At 40.2% G+C, this 15,471-nt stretch overlaps 1 protein-coding gene across 1 annotated transcript; it reads right to left on the bottom strand.

The window, feature by feature from the left end:
• Positions 1-814: 814 nt before the first annotated feature.
• LOC308392234 (plasminogen receptor (KT)-like) lies at positions 815-6,892 on the bottom strand. Its single transcript, XM_080875193.1, has 5 exons — positions 6,774-6,892; positions 6,586-6,682; positions 3,559-3,689; positions 3,333-3,442; positions 815-2,439 (listed from the first exon to the last, which is right to left on the bottom strand). The coding sequence occupies exons 2-5, from the start codon at positions 6,664-6,666 to the stop codon at positions 2,312-2,314; spliced, it is 450 nt and encodes a 149-aa protein (XP_080731319.1). The 5' UTR covers positions 6,667-6,682; positions 6,774-6,892; the 3' UTR covers positions 815-2,311.
• Between the last annotated feature and the right edge of the window lie 8,579 nt (positions 6,893-15,471).

The raw sequence follows: 15,471 nt of genomic DNA, 5'->3' as shown, positions 1-15,471 counted from the left end.
GGAGACATCCACAGCAACTGTAGGTCTGCAAACATTTTTAATCTCTATGACTACAACCAAATCCATTTAGACCCACTACTTTCCCACTACTCTCTGGAGGAGGTAATTAACTACACTGCTCATTGTCTGAGTAGTGTGATCACTGTGCGTTACTACATCATGCAGGTAGCTGTTCAGGAGACACTTGTGCAGCAAGCCTGGCTCAGACACAGGTTCCTGAAAGCTCCCCGTCTGCACCTGTGCCTTCAACTGTTTCGGCTTGTCCTGCTTGTGCCGCCTCCTCTCCTTCTTCTTGGTAGACATCAAGTGTTGCCACACAGATATTATGTGGAGGATGCAGCAGGCCCCCACAACTTTGGGAGGAAACAGAGGCCGACCCTCAAGGGCTCACAAGAAGATGGAGTGCCAGCGTGTTTTGAGGATGCACAAAGTAGGATCTTTAATATTTCTGGCCTTTGCTGAGCTCTGGCTCTGCTAGTTTCACTGTTTCTCTGTTGGGGAATCCTCTCACACTCAAACTGTGAAATATGCTCCACTCCAGTCCACTGAATGGCTGTGGAAAATATGAAAGAGGACATAACTTTACACATTAACTTCCAACAATTTAAGCCCAAAGAGTCATCCTGAGAAATGTCATTTAATATGCAGCATTTCATTATCACGTTAAAAAACAAACAAACCCCACATACTGCTTAAGTTGCTGCTCTTTGAGATTAAAAGATCTCATTACATTAACAGAAACACTGACATCCCTGCTCTACAGCTTTGCATTCAGGGGGTGTCCTTGTCACAAAGATCAATTCAGACACTGAAATCTTTTCAATTTTCTTTTTTTATTAATTTAAAATTTTTTCCAGATGTCAAACACAAAGTATAGATATCAGCACCTTGGAATCTACTGTGATGGCTTAAAAAAGTTGGAGGTCCAACAGCTTTGTATTGAAGCTCCCTCACACCTACAATTAAAATTTTAGTGTTGAAAATAATACATTTTATCTGTCAATACAAATGTCTGAGAATCTTTACCAATAATGCACCATTACATTTTGATCACTTCAGCTGTTGGTTATCGGCAACTGCAAAAGTTACCAGCCTGGCAGAGGGCATTTCATCAAAACAAAGCTTCTTAGAAAGTATCACGTCTATGACCTGGATAGAAAAGAACCACAGACTGAATACAAAGGATGGATTGTAGCCACTGAAATGAGAAAGAAAGGGCAAGCCTTTGCTGTTCCAGGACAGCAGGAGCTGAATGTAAAGGAGAAAAAGTGGAGGGTTTGGATGCTACGTCCATCTTTTGCATACAGTCTATCATCTAAACAGAGAGGCAAGTGACCTGCAACAGTCATCAGTGTTTCAGGAGCTTTTTAAAGGCGACGTATTACACATAAGAGCCAGATAAAATGAGCTGTTATGAAGAGTGTTTAAGAGAATTTCTGCTCTGCACTGGTCTAATTGCAGCTTTGACCAACAATCATTGTCTTACCACTTTGTTCAATCATCATCATTACATTCATGAACCAGGCTTATAGCAGCTGGTATTCTTGTTCATCTAAATACAACAAAACCCCCCAGAGAGATAACATAAACTGATTAATATTACTATCAATTTCCCTTCAAGTCCATCATACATAATCAAAGCAAACCCTGGAAAATAACAACCTAAAGAAAACACTGATGATATAACTGCAATTGTGCAATATTTAGAGACAAGTTATCTGCTGTGGTCACACAATGCTCTTATAACACTGTAATAAAACTTAACTCATGGATCAACATGTGGCATACACCAATCAGGCATAACATTATGACCACTAGCAAAGTGAGTAACACTGATTCAGACTATTCAACACGGAGGCCACAACTGGCATCTTGGTGCCAGATATCATGTGATGGGTCAGGGCCGCTTTGGCAGCAAAAGGGCGACCAACACAGTGTTAGTTAGGTAGTCATAATGTAATGCCCGATTGGTGTATCTGAAAGACTGAAATGAGACAGAATAAGGAGCCTTTCGTTCAATAAAGGTCAACCTGACAGAGAGAAATAGCAGAGCCTTAAAATTTTCCATGATAGAGGACGTTTGTTCTATAAATTATTACATTATTTCTCCAAGAAGGAGCTGAGGCCGCTTTTACCTTAATGCTACATAAAGTATAGTTGTGTATCGTTTAGGGAGTGGGTATGTTTTGGACAGCTAAACCTGAGGTTTCTTTGTGAGCCACTTCCCCGTCTTTGTGGTTTGTTGAAAACGAAATGTACAGTGGCTGCAGCTCCTCTCTGGAACCACGCTGTTAGACAATAACTAATTACATTATTTCTCCAAGAAGGCGCTGAGGCTGCTTTTAGCACGGCGGGCCTTCTCTATGCTCTCAAAGGTTGGAGTCCCTTGAGGTAACTGTAGACGGTCATTTTCAGTCTCCATGATATTCTCAGCTTCCCCTAAAGACATCATGAAAAACACATTTAATGGGTATAATTAGTGACTGCAATCTTTTTTAAAAATGTCATTAATGAATAACTAAACACAATATTTGTTAAACATTTAGATGCATTATTTGGTAAACAGTAAGGTCCATTTGGACAGAGACTTTTTCTTTTTTAGCATTTTGGTTCTGTTCATTACCACAATTAATTTTAAATATAACAACTTTAAATATAATTAACTCAGATCCAGTTGAACTGCCGACTGTCAGCCTTAATTCAGTGGGTTGAACAAAAAGATTGCACAAAAATGTGAGAACTAAAATGCAATCCCATCATTTCAGGACATCAAAAGTAACTGGACAAATAAAATAAAATGTATTCATTTGAATCGTGCTAATGCAAGCGCCACACCTCAAATCAACTCCAGGGCTTCTATCTGCTTAATTGATAATGACATAACAAAGGAAGTGCCCACACCTGCCCATGAAATAGCCTTTCAGTCAAATGTCCAATTACTTTTTGTCCCTTTAAAAAGCGGGGGGCACACGTTAAGGGGCCGGAACTCCAAAACCTTCATCCGATTTGAATGTGGATTTTCTCATATGAAAGCTGGGCGTCTACACATTATATAGATGCCCATCATAGCGGAAAGTGGAAATTGTTTTGGTAAACAGACACTATTCATGTATTCAAATATATATATGGACCTAACTGTATATTAGAGCCTGTGTTTTCTGGATATAGTGAGTCTGTGTTCTGCTGTTCAAAGTAAAATAATCCTCTAAAACCAAAGCAAAGAATCACTATATAATGCTTGATAAGGATTTATTTACCCGTCTGTGCACCCTCTTTTTAAATGTTAAACAGGTTTCCTTAAGATGATGATGCCTGTAAGTGTGTAGCTTTACCTCTCATACGATTAATAAGCGTTCCATAGGCGCTGTCCATCTGGTAGGCAAATATGAAACTGAGAGGTATGATGGGAGCCAGCATGCCTGGGTTCTTTCTTTTAATAGCTCTAAAGAAAAATGATGATAAATAGAAGACAATATTTAACTGCAAAGATAAAAGCACAACACAGAGATGAATCTGTGTGTGTTTGTGTCAGATCTTTGTGAGGTGTTAGAATCTCACCCTGCAGTTAGTCCCACTGTGGCCACCGCAAAGAAACTGCCAAAGTATTTCAGAAACTCTCTGGACCAGGCGATCTGCATCGCCATCTGCCGCTCTCTCATCTGGTTCTGCATCAGAATCTGGCGCTCCATCTGGGCACATGCACGCGCGCACACAGACACACAAAAATAAATTAAGAAGAAATGATGAAATAAAATTTTCCCTGCTTGGTAAGATTTCATTTTCAGTTATAATCAATTTCAGTCAATTACTGTTGATCAGAGCTGTAATAATCATCTGATTCATCAGTTAATTGTTTTATGAGAGTACAGACAGTTTAAAGAGATCTCCATAAGCACCAAAGGCTTAGTACTTTTTAAAAAAAAGCCCCTAAAAACTTGTAGGAAGTGTACATTACGTGAACAGAGATGTGATTAGTTGGGAGCACAGACTGAACTTCTATGTATGCTTGAGAAGTTTCTTTGGAATTTTTTTTAAGTCATGAAACTAAACCCTGGAATCCACTGCTGTAAACATGCCAACTACAAACACTACGCTCTAGGGAAGGAGGAAGTGACAAACTTTTCATCTCCACAATCTGGGTGTTTCGTACTCCTGACATCGACTCTTGGCTGTACACTCTTTAGGTTCAATGGAAATTACAGGAATGACTTCTGTAATTGACAGTGTTTGTTCTTTTAAAGCCAGCATCCGCTGAAACAAACTAGTGAGTAGTCTGAGCACACTTAAGGGTGTCCCCCTTTAACGGCCCATGTTGTGAATGAGTGAAGAATGCATTTATGAAAAGAAAGCATTTCCCGCTCCTCCACACCATGTGTATGAGCTGCAGGAACGGGAAATGGGGTGACACGTTCGCTGAAAGGTCAGCTTTCATGACGGCTTCATCTGGGTCACAAAAAAGGAAGTAAATGGAAGATAGAGGATGTTAAATTTGAATAAACTATCCTGAAACTCACTCCAGCATCTAAGTACATAGATGCTGCAGGGTCTCCATCTTATAAAAATGAAGCAGTTCAATATGCCCATATACACAAATACGTAACATAAGTAAAGATCACTGCACATCTTTGCTCAGCCACCAGTTTCACATTATTAGTTAGTTTGTCTCCAAAGCGCTCAACCTGAAATGGCCCTCTGATGTACTCATTCCTAATCATGTCCTTCATGGTCACTCCAAACAAAAAAATCTTAACATCTTCAACTCTGTCACCTCCAGTTTTCCAAACCACACATCATAGCATCTTAAAAACCTTTCCTTTCAGTCTGCAACTATCCATCACAAATTACCGCTGACACTCGTCTCCACCCACTGTTACTTTGGATGGTTGGATGCTATTTGAACTCATCCACTTTCACTGCCTCTGCTCCTTCAATATTCTGCCCATCTCCCTCTCATTTTTGTGCTGATGCCAAATGACTCATGAGTGTTTATAATAATGAACACTTATAACAACAATAATAATGATAATGTGTCATCTACATTAAAGACTTCAGGGTCTTTGTATAACATTCTTTACCATTTTCTGTTTCTACAGGCTGTTTGTATGGGATAGCTACGAACCCATAAGTGATAAATTAGCCCTATTAGTGTAGATGTGCAATTCAAAACTAGACAAACATATCTGCTGGTGGGAATATCAAAAGGAAAAGATTTGGTTTTGGCAAGCTCAGACAAGCAGCAGACTGTGACTCTGGGACAGGACTGGAAAAAGCAGAAATGAACCAACGCAGTCTGAGGGTGACATTTGTGAAGGGTGCAAGTATGAACACAAGGCGGGACACTAACTTGAAAACAGATGCACACAAATCATCATGATCTACACATTGGAAGAAGGAAAAGAAACAGATGTAACATGTGAGAAAGAAAAGCAGAGCAAATACATGCGGAAAATATGTGCAGCAGGTATTCCTGATGAATACAAAATATTTCATGTTAGGGTTTTTTTGTGGATTAAGGTTTTTTTTTTTTTGCATGTTTGCAAACTTTGACTTTTGGGCACTCTGTATGCTCTCATGCTTTTAAAAATGATTTGTCCAAAATTGGATATGGAGTAATGTTCCTAAATGCACTAGTAAATCCACAAAGAAAGGACTCAAGGAGAAGACCTGAGGCGCCTAACCAATGCTAAGATTTCAATTCTATTGAAATATTGCCAGGGGATTGAAAATAGGCATTTAAAAAAGCATCTTACAGTTACAGTAATTTGGAAAGATTTCAGAAAGCTTTGACCCTCTTTGACTCCATCTTTCCAAAGAAAGTTCCTCCTGCTTAAGACAGCAATATGAACATCTGAGCCCAGTGGCGTATTTCCACAGAAGAATTTCTTTTTGTGACTAAAAATTGAGGAAGAGTGAGGTTAAAGCTGAGTGTATGCTCACCCCAGTCCAGAAGCCATAGCATGATCTTCACCAGGGTAACAAACTTTTTTTCTACCTGTGCAAGTTTCCTCTTTAAGTAGAATCACAGTGGTACCTGCTGTGAAATCACTTTGGGCTGGTTTTTGACTTTGGTGTGTAGTAATACTTAAACACTAAAAGAAAGATGGTATGCGTGTCGTCATTAGGACAGGGGTTTGTGTCAGTGTGTGGGACAAAGGAAGTAACGCACAGTGATCACACTACTCAGACAATGAGCAGTGTAGTTAATTACCTCCTCCAGAGAGTAGTGGGAAAGTAGTGGGTCTAAATGGATTTGGTTGTAGTCATAGAGATTAAAAATGTTTGCAGACCTACAGTTGCTGTGGATGTCTCCTGTACTCATGGAGCTGATACAAAAATAATGCAAATAAACAAGTGCACAATTTAAACTTAGTCCGACATCATTTCAGCATCTGCAACTAGTACAATTTCAAAGTATGAAGGTAAAACCTTTTGGTGGGAAGGTTTGGGGCAATTTTATGTGTTAAAAAATAATTAAAAATCTGCTTTTTTTTTTTTTTTGCTTTTTCACTTTCACCATCTTTCACTAGTGAAAGATGTCACAGCAGAGGTCAGAGGTGATATGCGAGTGGGTGCACTTTCACTCACCTGCAGCCGTGCATTCGTTAGCATGAATTCTTGTTGCTTTTTTAAATTGTCATCCATGGATTTGGACAGCAGGACACCCATGGCTGCGTTGGCGTTTCTGTGAATTAAACACGCAGTCATTCAAACGTGCTGCTCTGCTCTCATCACAACAGCAAACAAAATTCCAGAGTCGGGCTTAGAAAAGCCACCTGCTTCAAACTGGATTTGTTTCAGCATGTAGTGACCTCTTCAGTCCTTCAGTGTCTCTTCACTTCAGCTTTAGCTTTAAGCCTCAACTCATTTTAAGCTTTCCCGTTAAGTTAGCGAATAACAACACGACTACTGTCTACACAGAGGAAGTATTTGCAGCCCACCAAAAGGTTTTACCAGAGAAAAAGAGGGGAAAGTGTTTTTTTTTTTTTTAACTTTTACACCAATTCAGGATTTTTAATAATGTCAACTCTAAGAAGCATATTTGTTTACAAAATGGTCACAAATAACAGGAAAAGGCATTGATTTTTGTCAGATAAGACGATGAATTCGCCTCCTTCAAAAATACTGTAAATGCTTCAGCTAGAACCACAGTTACTGCCAAATGCAATAAATACTGAAGCACTTCCACAGGTAAGTGCTTACGAGCTTTATCTTATGATTGCCTATCAGGTATGCTTTTTGACTTGTGCTATGTTTAAAGTGATAAATGTTACAAGGTCAACAGTAATAAAATAGCTGGCTCCTTTTTTTTGAATGAAGGTGATACATGCGTGCAGATTCATGCATACAGAATGGATGAGGTGCTGCAACTGAGACCCGCCGTTTGTCTTTTCTGGTCGGCGAGTGGAGAATCACACAGGCTGGTCTGCAAAGAGAGCTTTAGGATGCTTCCTCCCACTGTCCACTGCATCGTCCATCCACAGGGTTTGCAGGGCTGGCTCAACCCATGGCTGCCACACCACTAAGATGTTTTCAGAAATATGCAAGCATGCAACAATCATGTTTTACAGTCCTGTGGTCTCAGCCTCAGATGCTTATTAAATCACACAAAGCTCATGTAGAAACAAACAAACGAACAAAATATGTTCTCCTTAATTTCTGTCAACCACACGTTTCCAGCTATCATGGTTGCTAGGCAACCTGGGCAGCGCGACGGAGGCTAGACCGTCCCATTTCACAAGCCTCGCACTTCCGGCCTTAGCGGTCTTTGAGTACACGGCCCTTGAGGACCATTGAGGCTGCGTACTTTAAGGCTGCAGACCCTGAATTGGGATACAGCCATAAAAACCATGAAAAAATATTGCCGTAATATGAAGCGATAGACTTTTTCATATCGTCATCCATATGTGTCGTTATATCGAACAGCCCTATTTTGAACTCTCCTCGTCCTTTGAGTGCGCGCTTTGTTATATAGCAAGGTATTTAAAATGAATAAATAAATATCCCGTTCATTTCAATACGCATGATCTGAGCATGCGCGGAATGACACGGAGCTATTCTTTGATCTTCTCAAAGGGGAGACTGTGACGTGACGGTCGACCGCACGTCACAGTCTCCCGTGACGGTTGACGTCACCATCTCTGCCACATGAGTCTATAAATAGAGGTGCTTCAACACAGTTTACCTTTAGGACGGCCGCACGTAGAAAACAGCCTTCATTAATCTTGCGCGTGTAGTTAGCAAATATAAACAAATCACGTCTTTCAATCGTACAATACTGCAAGAATCAAGGAAAGCAATAGAGAACTCGTCATCTGTAAACATGTCAAACTCCGCTTGGGGCGCGATTTGCACTGTGGGCACTTATGCTCACAAAATTATGAGAAAAACGTTGGGATTTGATGACCAACGTTCACCCACTGCTGACCAAACTGTATGCGAGGCACCTGAAGTTCGCTGTGGTAACCAAATTTTACACGCGGAACATGAGGTACCATTGCCAGATCAGCATATACCTGAACCCCGCTTCAGCAGCTGCAGAGGACAGCATAATCAGAATAGCGGTTTAAACCAAGTGTGTGAAATTCTTCACCCTGAACATATACAGCAGCAGCCTTCTGTGATTCAAAGACATCAGCTATGGGAAAATTCAAATCGAGATGCATCAGACCCTGCTGAATCCACGATCCCAGACCTAAGACCTAGTCCCTTGGAAGGGAGAGAAGAACATAATGGGATTCTTCATAGAGGGGTTTCTATCATCAGGAAAGGAACTGGATTTTTAGGACAATCCATTACCACAGTGTCCAACATGTGCAAGTCAGCAATTGTGGCTATTCGTCCCATGTTCTGGAAAATGGTCCAAGAGGTCAGAAATTATGTGGCACACCTGATGTCACGTGCTGTAGGATGTATTTGCATTTGCCTTTACATTTTATTGTTCTTGGTCAACAAAATTGGAGCTATATTAATTTATTTACTTTCATTTTTAGCACAATACCTTTAATTTTCCTCTATGGAAATGGAAAAGGTGAAGACAAACCTAATGTCAGTGCCAACTTTATTTGGCTCTAACTGGACTATGACGATTTTAATAGGGAAATAACTAATAATTGGGGTATAATGGGGTTAATTAGGCTCTTACCATCTCAGTCATGCAAACAACAGTTGAGAACCCAGCCAGTCATGGCAGAAGGCTGCTCCTTCCTGAGCCTGGTTCTGCTGGAGGTTTCTTCCCAACGGGGAGTTTTTCCTCCCCACAGTTGCCAAGTGCTTGCTCATAGGGGATCATCAGATTGCTGGCCTGTCTCTAATACTGTAGGGACTACCTTACAGTATTAGAGACAGGCAGCTGTTGTTTGCATTCAAAGCCACATAAATAAATTTGAATTCTCAATGAAATGAATGGATTTGATTTGATTCCTTTACCTTCACAGAATCCTTTTACTTCAGTTTTGTCTTCTGCTTCTTGGTAGCAATAATTAAGCTTCTTGCCCCATTCATCCTTATGCTCTCCTGTTTTTTCCTAACTGGCATGTCTGACCCGTGGGAGTGCAGACACCACACAGAGAAAGCCTCAGACTTTAAAGCCGGAAACATTTTCAGTGACGTCACAGAACAACGCACCTGCAGTCCACACAGTAGGTGACGTATCATTTAGTTAATCTTATGATTGCCGATCAGGTATGCTTTTAGACTTGTGCTATGTTTGAAATGATAAATGTTACAAGGTCAACAGTAGTAACATTGCTAGCTCCAGTTTTTTTTAAATGAAAGTGACAGATGTTAATGTGTGAAAAGCTTTAACCTTCCCATTGTGATGAATTGACCTGATTTCAAGTTTTAAAATGTAAAAAGAAAATTGTTAAAAGGACCTTTCTTATACAAAATTTCTGCTTGGATTAAAAAGTGTAACCAGCATATAAAATGAAAATGGTTTGACCTGGCAGCCAAAGTGGAGGCTGAAAGGGTCTAAAACTACATCTGTCTTTGCAACTGTGAGAGATATTTCCCCAACACACACACACACACACACACACACACACACACACACACACACACACACACACACACACACACACACACACACTCCGTATTCTATTGACCTGACGTGTAAAGTGCAAGAACGCAGGTGTTGTGAACTGTCCTGTTCCTGTGGGCAGTAATGGAGTTGATAATAAGATATCAGCAAAGTTTACTGGAAGTTTTTGGGTTCTGACACTTCTGGATGGCTAAACAAACTGACTCAGGGATATCCTTGCTGTACCACAGAAACAACACAACAGGAGGGTTAAAAACTGAGACCACAGTGAAATTAAGCATTCTTTGGTCAACACTGCCACCTACTGGACTCTACATTAAGGCCTAAGATTTTCAACTTTGGTTTAAATCATCTAGCCACGCAATGTGAGGAAAAGTTCACTCCAAACACAGTGAGGTTCATTCAAAGGAACTTTTATGTAGATGATGGACTTGTACGTGTTATATCAGAAGCTGAAGCAATAAAACTAGTGAAAGAGGCAAGAGAATTGTGTAGCAAGGGTAAACTAAGATTAGACAAAGTTCATACCAAACTGTGAAAATCTGATAAAGTCACTGTCGGGAGAAGAGAGTGCTGAAAGTATTAAGGACTTAGATCTATTGATGGAAAGACCACTTGGTGTTCAGTGGTGCATTTCTTCTGATGAGTTTTAGTTCAGAGTAACTGTAAAAGAGCGCCCAATGACAAGAAGAGGAATTCTGTGCACAATAGCATCAGTGTACGACCCACTGGGATTTGTGGCACCCTTCATCCTAAGAGGAAAACAAATCCTGCAACAGTTATGCCAAGAGAAAGTAGAATGGGACGAGCCACTCTCAGATCAACACTGTCACTGTGGGAATCCTAGATCTTCAAAACTTGTCAAAGGTGAAAGTTCAAAGACGTGTCTTACCTGCAAACACAGGCAGTGTGAACTACACCATTTTTCAGACGCTGGTGTGACAGGCTACGGAAAATGTAGTTATTTAAGAACAGAACAGAACAAAGAAATCAAGGACTTGACTTGAGGGAAGGACATTCAACTGAAGGATAAGACACACAAGCTCTACAGCCTAAGTCCATTTGTTGATGAGCAGGGAGTACTTAGGGTGGGAGGACAAGAGCAACTCTACACCCATATATCAAACATCCTGCCATTATCCCCAAATCAAGTCATGTTGTGTTTACTTATTAAACAGTACCACGAAAAGGTGCAGCATCAAGGAAGAGGAATAACTGTCACTGAGCTGCGCTCCAATAGAGTATGCATTACAGGATGCAGCGATTCAGTTGCTTCTCACATCTACAAGTGCACAACCTGCACAAAGTACAGGAGACATAGTCAAGATCATGGGAGGTCAGATTTACCAGAGGATAGAATGGAAACAACACCCCCATTCTCCTACTGTGGCATTGACTGTTTTGGACCTTTTTATGTAAAAGAGGGTAGAAAAGAACTTAAAAGGAATGGTCTTCTTTGTACATGTATGTGTTCTAGAGCAATACATAATGAAATGTTGGATGACCTTACAACTGATCATTTTATGAATGCATCATGTTGTTTTATTTCTATTTGTGGACATGTAATCAGGTGTGACCAAGGTACTAAATTATTTTGGTGCTAAGGGAGAGCTTTTGAGGGCAGCATGGTGGCACGGTGGTTAGCACTGTTGCCTCACAGCAAGAAGGTCCTGAGTTCAATTCCAACCGTGTTTGCATGGGTTATCTCCGGGTACTCCGGCTTCCTCCCACTGTCCAAAGACATGCAGTTTGTAGGGATAGGTTAATTGAAAAATCTAAATTGCCCGTAGGTGCGAATGGTTGTCCATCCCTGTGTGTTAGACTGGCGACCTGTCCAGGGTGTACCCCACCTCTCGCCCTATGACAGCTGGGATAGGCTCCAGCGCCCCCCGCGACCCTGAAAAAAAAGGAGAAATGGATGGAGAGCTTGTAAATGCACTGAATGATTTTGACAAAGAACAGTTGAAACAATGCAGATGTAAGTTTGTTCTGAGCACCCCTCTTCAAGCCACATGAGAGGTTTTTGGGGAAGGCAAATTAGGACTATTAGATGCGTTTTAACGACTATTCTAGATCACACTTCTAAGAGACTTGACACTTCCTCACTCAGAACGTGTCTTTATGAAGTTATGGTTATTGTGAATAGCACCTAGTAGTAGTAGAGAACCTAAATGACCCAAATTTAGAGCCTCGTACACCAAATCATATTCTCATGATGAAGGCCAGCATTATTCTACCCGCTCCTGGCAAATTTGTGAGCAGGGACCTGTACTTGAGAAGGAGATGGCGCCAAGTTTAGTTTTTAGCCAATTAATTCTGGACAAGGTGGAAGAAGGAATATCTTCTCACTCTTCAACAGAGACAGATCTGGCAAAAAGATAAAAGGAGTGCAAAGGTGAAAGATATTGTTATTCTTCAAGAAGACAATTCTCCAAGGAAAAAGTGGAAACTGGCAAGAGTAACAGAGGTATATCCAAGCGTAGATGGAAGTATTAGAATGGTTAAGCTTTTTCTCTGTGATTCAATTTTGGATAGGGATGGGAAAAGGACTGTCAAACCAGCGTATCTTGATAGGCCAGTACACAAAACTGTGCTATTGCTAGAAGCAGAATAAATGCTAAAATGTAAGCATGTTCCTACTATAATGTGTTTAGGCAGAAATCACAATAGGTTTGTCATTTGGTGGGAGTTTTACTGCCATACTTTTAGTTAACATATTTTGTTTTGCACTATGCATATTTTATATGTCATTAGGACATTTATTGTGGAAATTCTCATGTAGGAACTATTGTACTGCATGTTGGTTCCACTGGTGCACCTGAGGAAGATGCATGCCCATGCTGAGGTATGACCATGGCAAGCTGAAGCTGGAGAGACAAATTTAAGTCAGAAGAAGTTCAAATGTTCTTAAAAATATCTGTAAGGTGTTTATTTCTGCCTCAAAGCATGGGCCAGTATGTTTTGCATATTATATCGATGACTTTATGTCTCTGTTTCACCCGTCTTTCTATTTCATTGAATTTACATTGTGTTTTAGTTCAACGGTTGTGAGTTTGTGATCAAGTTGATGCTGTAACAATATCAACCCCGAGACCTTACAACTCACTTTAAAGCCAACTTCATGCCATCAATAAAAATAACTCTTTGACTTAAAGAAGAGGTGGAAGTGATAAATATGTTTTCCAATAAATCTGATGGCCTACTAATAAAAGCACTCAGTGTAATTTAGACTAAATTAAGTGAAATATATGTCTACTATCAGACTAGAAGACGGAAAACACATCATAAGATGTTTACTTGAATTCTCAGCAACTTTGGTCCTCAGCCAATAAAAAAAATATGAAACTTTTACTGTGACGTCATAGAAAAACTCACCAAGGTCAAATCTTATTATGTTTACACGCAAACACATATCATCATTCTCGGGTTGAGCAACGCTACGGCTTCACTACATCTGTTTGTTCTGTACAAAAAGACGTGCAGGTCACTTAAAAATATCTCACCCTGTGTTTCTCTGCCTGTGGTAGAGGTGGAACCAGATCAAGTGGAGCTGATTCTTGAACAGCCTCAAGTCAGAGCTGGATTGACCTTCTGTCACCAGGTACTGATGAGCCCGCTGTGGAGAAACATCACTGATGATGTTCATGAATCCCCAGCTGACTCTGGTAACCTTAATACAGCACAGAAAAAATGTCACAATATTCATTTATGTTGTGATTATTGTGATAATAACAGAAACAGATGCATCTATGTCATCATCTTTGAGCTTTTACACTTAACATAATTATAAAAACATGAGTATAAAAGGTGTTAAAACTCTGATGCCATCTTGGAATACTGCACTTTGTTCATGTCATTACAACATTTCTCTCTTTCTAATCATATATCTAGATGTTATGTCAACACACATTTAATCTACATTATAAGAGTGCCTTTGTGATAAATGTGTCTTTCATTCTTGAATTAACTGGTTAAATATTTAATCTAACTAAACCCTAAAGATGGAGTCAGAAGACAACAGTCACCTGAAGGGGCTGAAAATTGTAAAGACCCTACAGAACAATCAGTAAATGTGAGTAAATCTGTGATTCTGCGAGTAACACACTGGGTTCAGTTTGGAGGTTGAACTCTCACTCACCAGGATTGACAGCTGTCTGTGCCACAGTTAAACTCATGCAGTGCTAATTTAAAAACTCTCAAATATTTTGGACAATTTATATTTTTCTATCACAAAAAATACACGTCTTCATTGAAGTAAACACACAGAGCAATTAATATATATTTTTAAATATAATTTTTCTTTATTTTAATTATCAAATTACAAATAAAAAAAACAACCCACCTAACGAGCCCTGGTCAACCCCTCACTTGAATTTTTGATTTTCAGTTTAAGGCAATTAAATTCAATCCAAAGATTCAACCCCAACAATCAAGTGATTCCCTATGAGCAACGGTGGACAGGAAAAACTCCCTTTTAACAGGAAGAAACCTGTGACAGAACCAGGCTCAGTGTGGGGCAGTCTTCTGTCATGACTGGTTGGGAGGTGAGGGCAAAATAAAACTGAACATAAATGAGAGCACAGTATAGTTATTATGTTATAATTAGCCAATCAAGGTGGGCAGGTAATAAATAGCGCCCGTTATGGCAAGACCTAGACCTAGACCTAGACCTACGTTACTTGCGAAGTTGGCAAAAGCACTCTGTGGTGCTTTCTCACGCCTCACATTCTCAGTCTCTTTCTTTCGTACACTCAACTCCCTTTCAATGTTGTCCATCCTTGCATTAATCATTCTATTTTGCTCTATGAGAGCCTCTAAACGCTGAGCTATTCTCTCCATTGACTAACTTTGTAACTGCTGCAGGGACAAGTGTCAAAAGAAAAAAAATGTTCCCTGAATTATTTAAATGTAAAGGTATTGCCTTTGTCAAAGACTCCTGCTTTGCAAAAACAAGTCGCTGTTACCGAAGACGCACCAAGGTAAACTGTGTTAAAGCACCTCTATTTAAGGACTCATGTGGCAGAGATGGTGACGTCAACCGTCACGGGAGACTGTGACGTGCGGTCGACCGTCACGTCACAGTCTCCCCTTTGAGAAGATCAAAGGATCAAAGAATAGCTCCGTGTCATTCCGCGCATGCTCAGATCATGCGTATTGAAACGAACGGGATATTTATTTATTCATTTTAAATACCTTGCTATATAACAAAGGCGACTGCGCACTCAAAGGACGAGGAGAGTTCAAAATAGGGCTGTTCGATATAAGACACATATGGATGACGATATGAAAAAGTCTATCGCTTCATATTACGGCAATATTTTTTTTATGGCTGTATCCCAATTCAGGGTCTGCAGCCTTAAAGTACGCAGCCTCAATGGTCCTCAAGGGCCGTGTACTCAAAGACCGCTAAGGCCGGAAGTGCGAGGCTTGTG

This window comes from Rhamphochromis sp. 'chilingali' (assembly GCF_963969265.1).
Source record: "Rhamphochromis sp. 'chilingali' genome assembly, chromosome: 2".
NCBI lineage: Eukaryota > Metazoa > Chordata > Actinopteri > Cichliformes > Cichlidae > Rhamphochromis > Rhamphochromis sp. 'chilingali'.
The sequence above is the reverse complement of the archived record's forward strand: the minus strand, read 5'-3'. Positions and strand labels throughout refer to the sequence as shown.

What these genes read in the sequence shown, in the direction of transcription:
- LOC308392234 (XM_080875193.1), bottom strand. Translation starts at nt 6,666, where the DNA reads ATGGGTGTCCTGCTGTCCAAATCCATGGATGACAATTTAAAAAAGCAA. An exon ending in ACAGTGGGACTAACTGCAGG is followed by an intron (nt 3,443 to 3,558) that starts GTGAGATTCTAA and finishes ATTTTTCTTTAG; the next exon opens with AGCTATTAAAAGAAAGAACC. An exon ending in GCTTATTAATCGTATGAGAG is followed by an intron (nt 2,440 to 3,332) that starts GTAAAGCTACAC and finishes TGATGTCTTTAG; the next exon opens with GGGAAGCTGAGAATATCATG.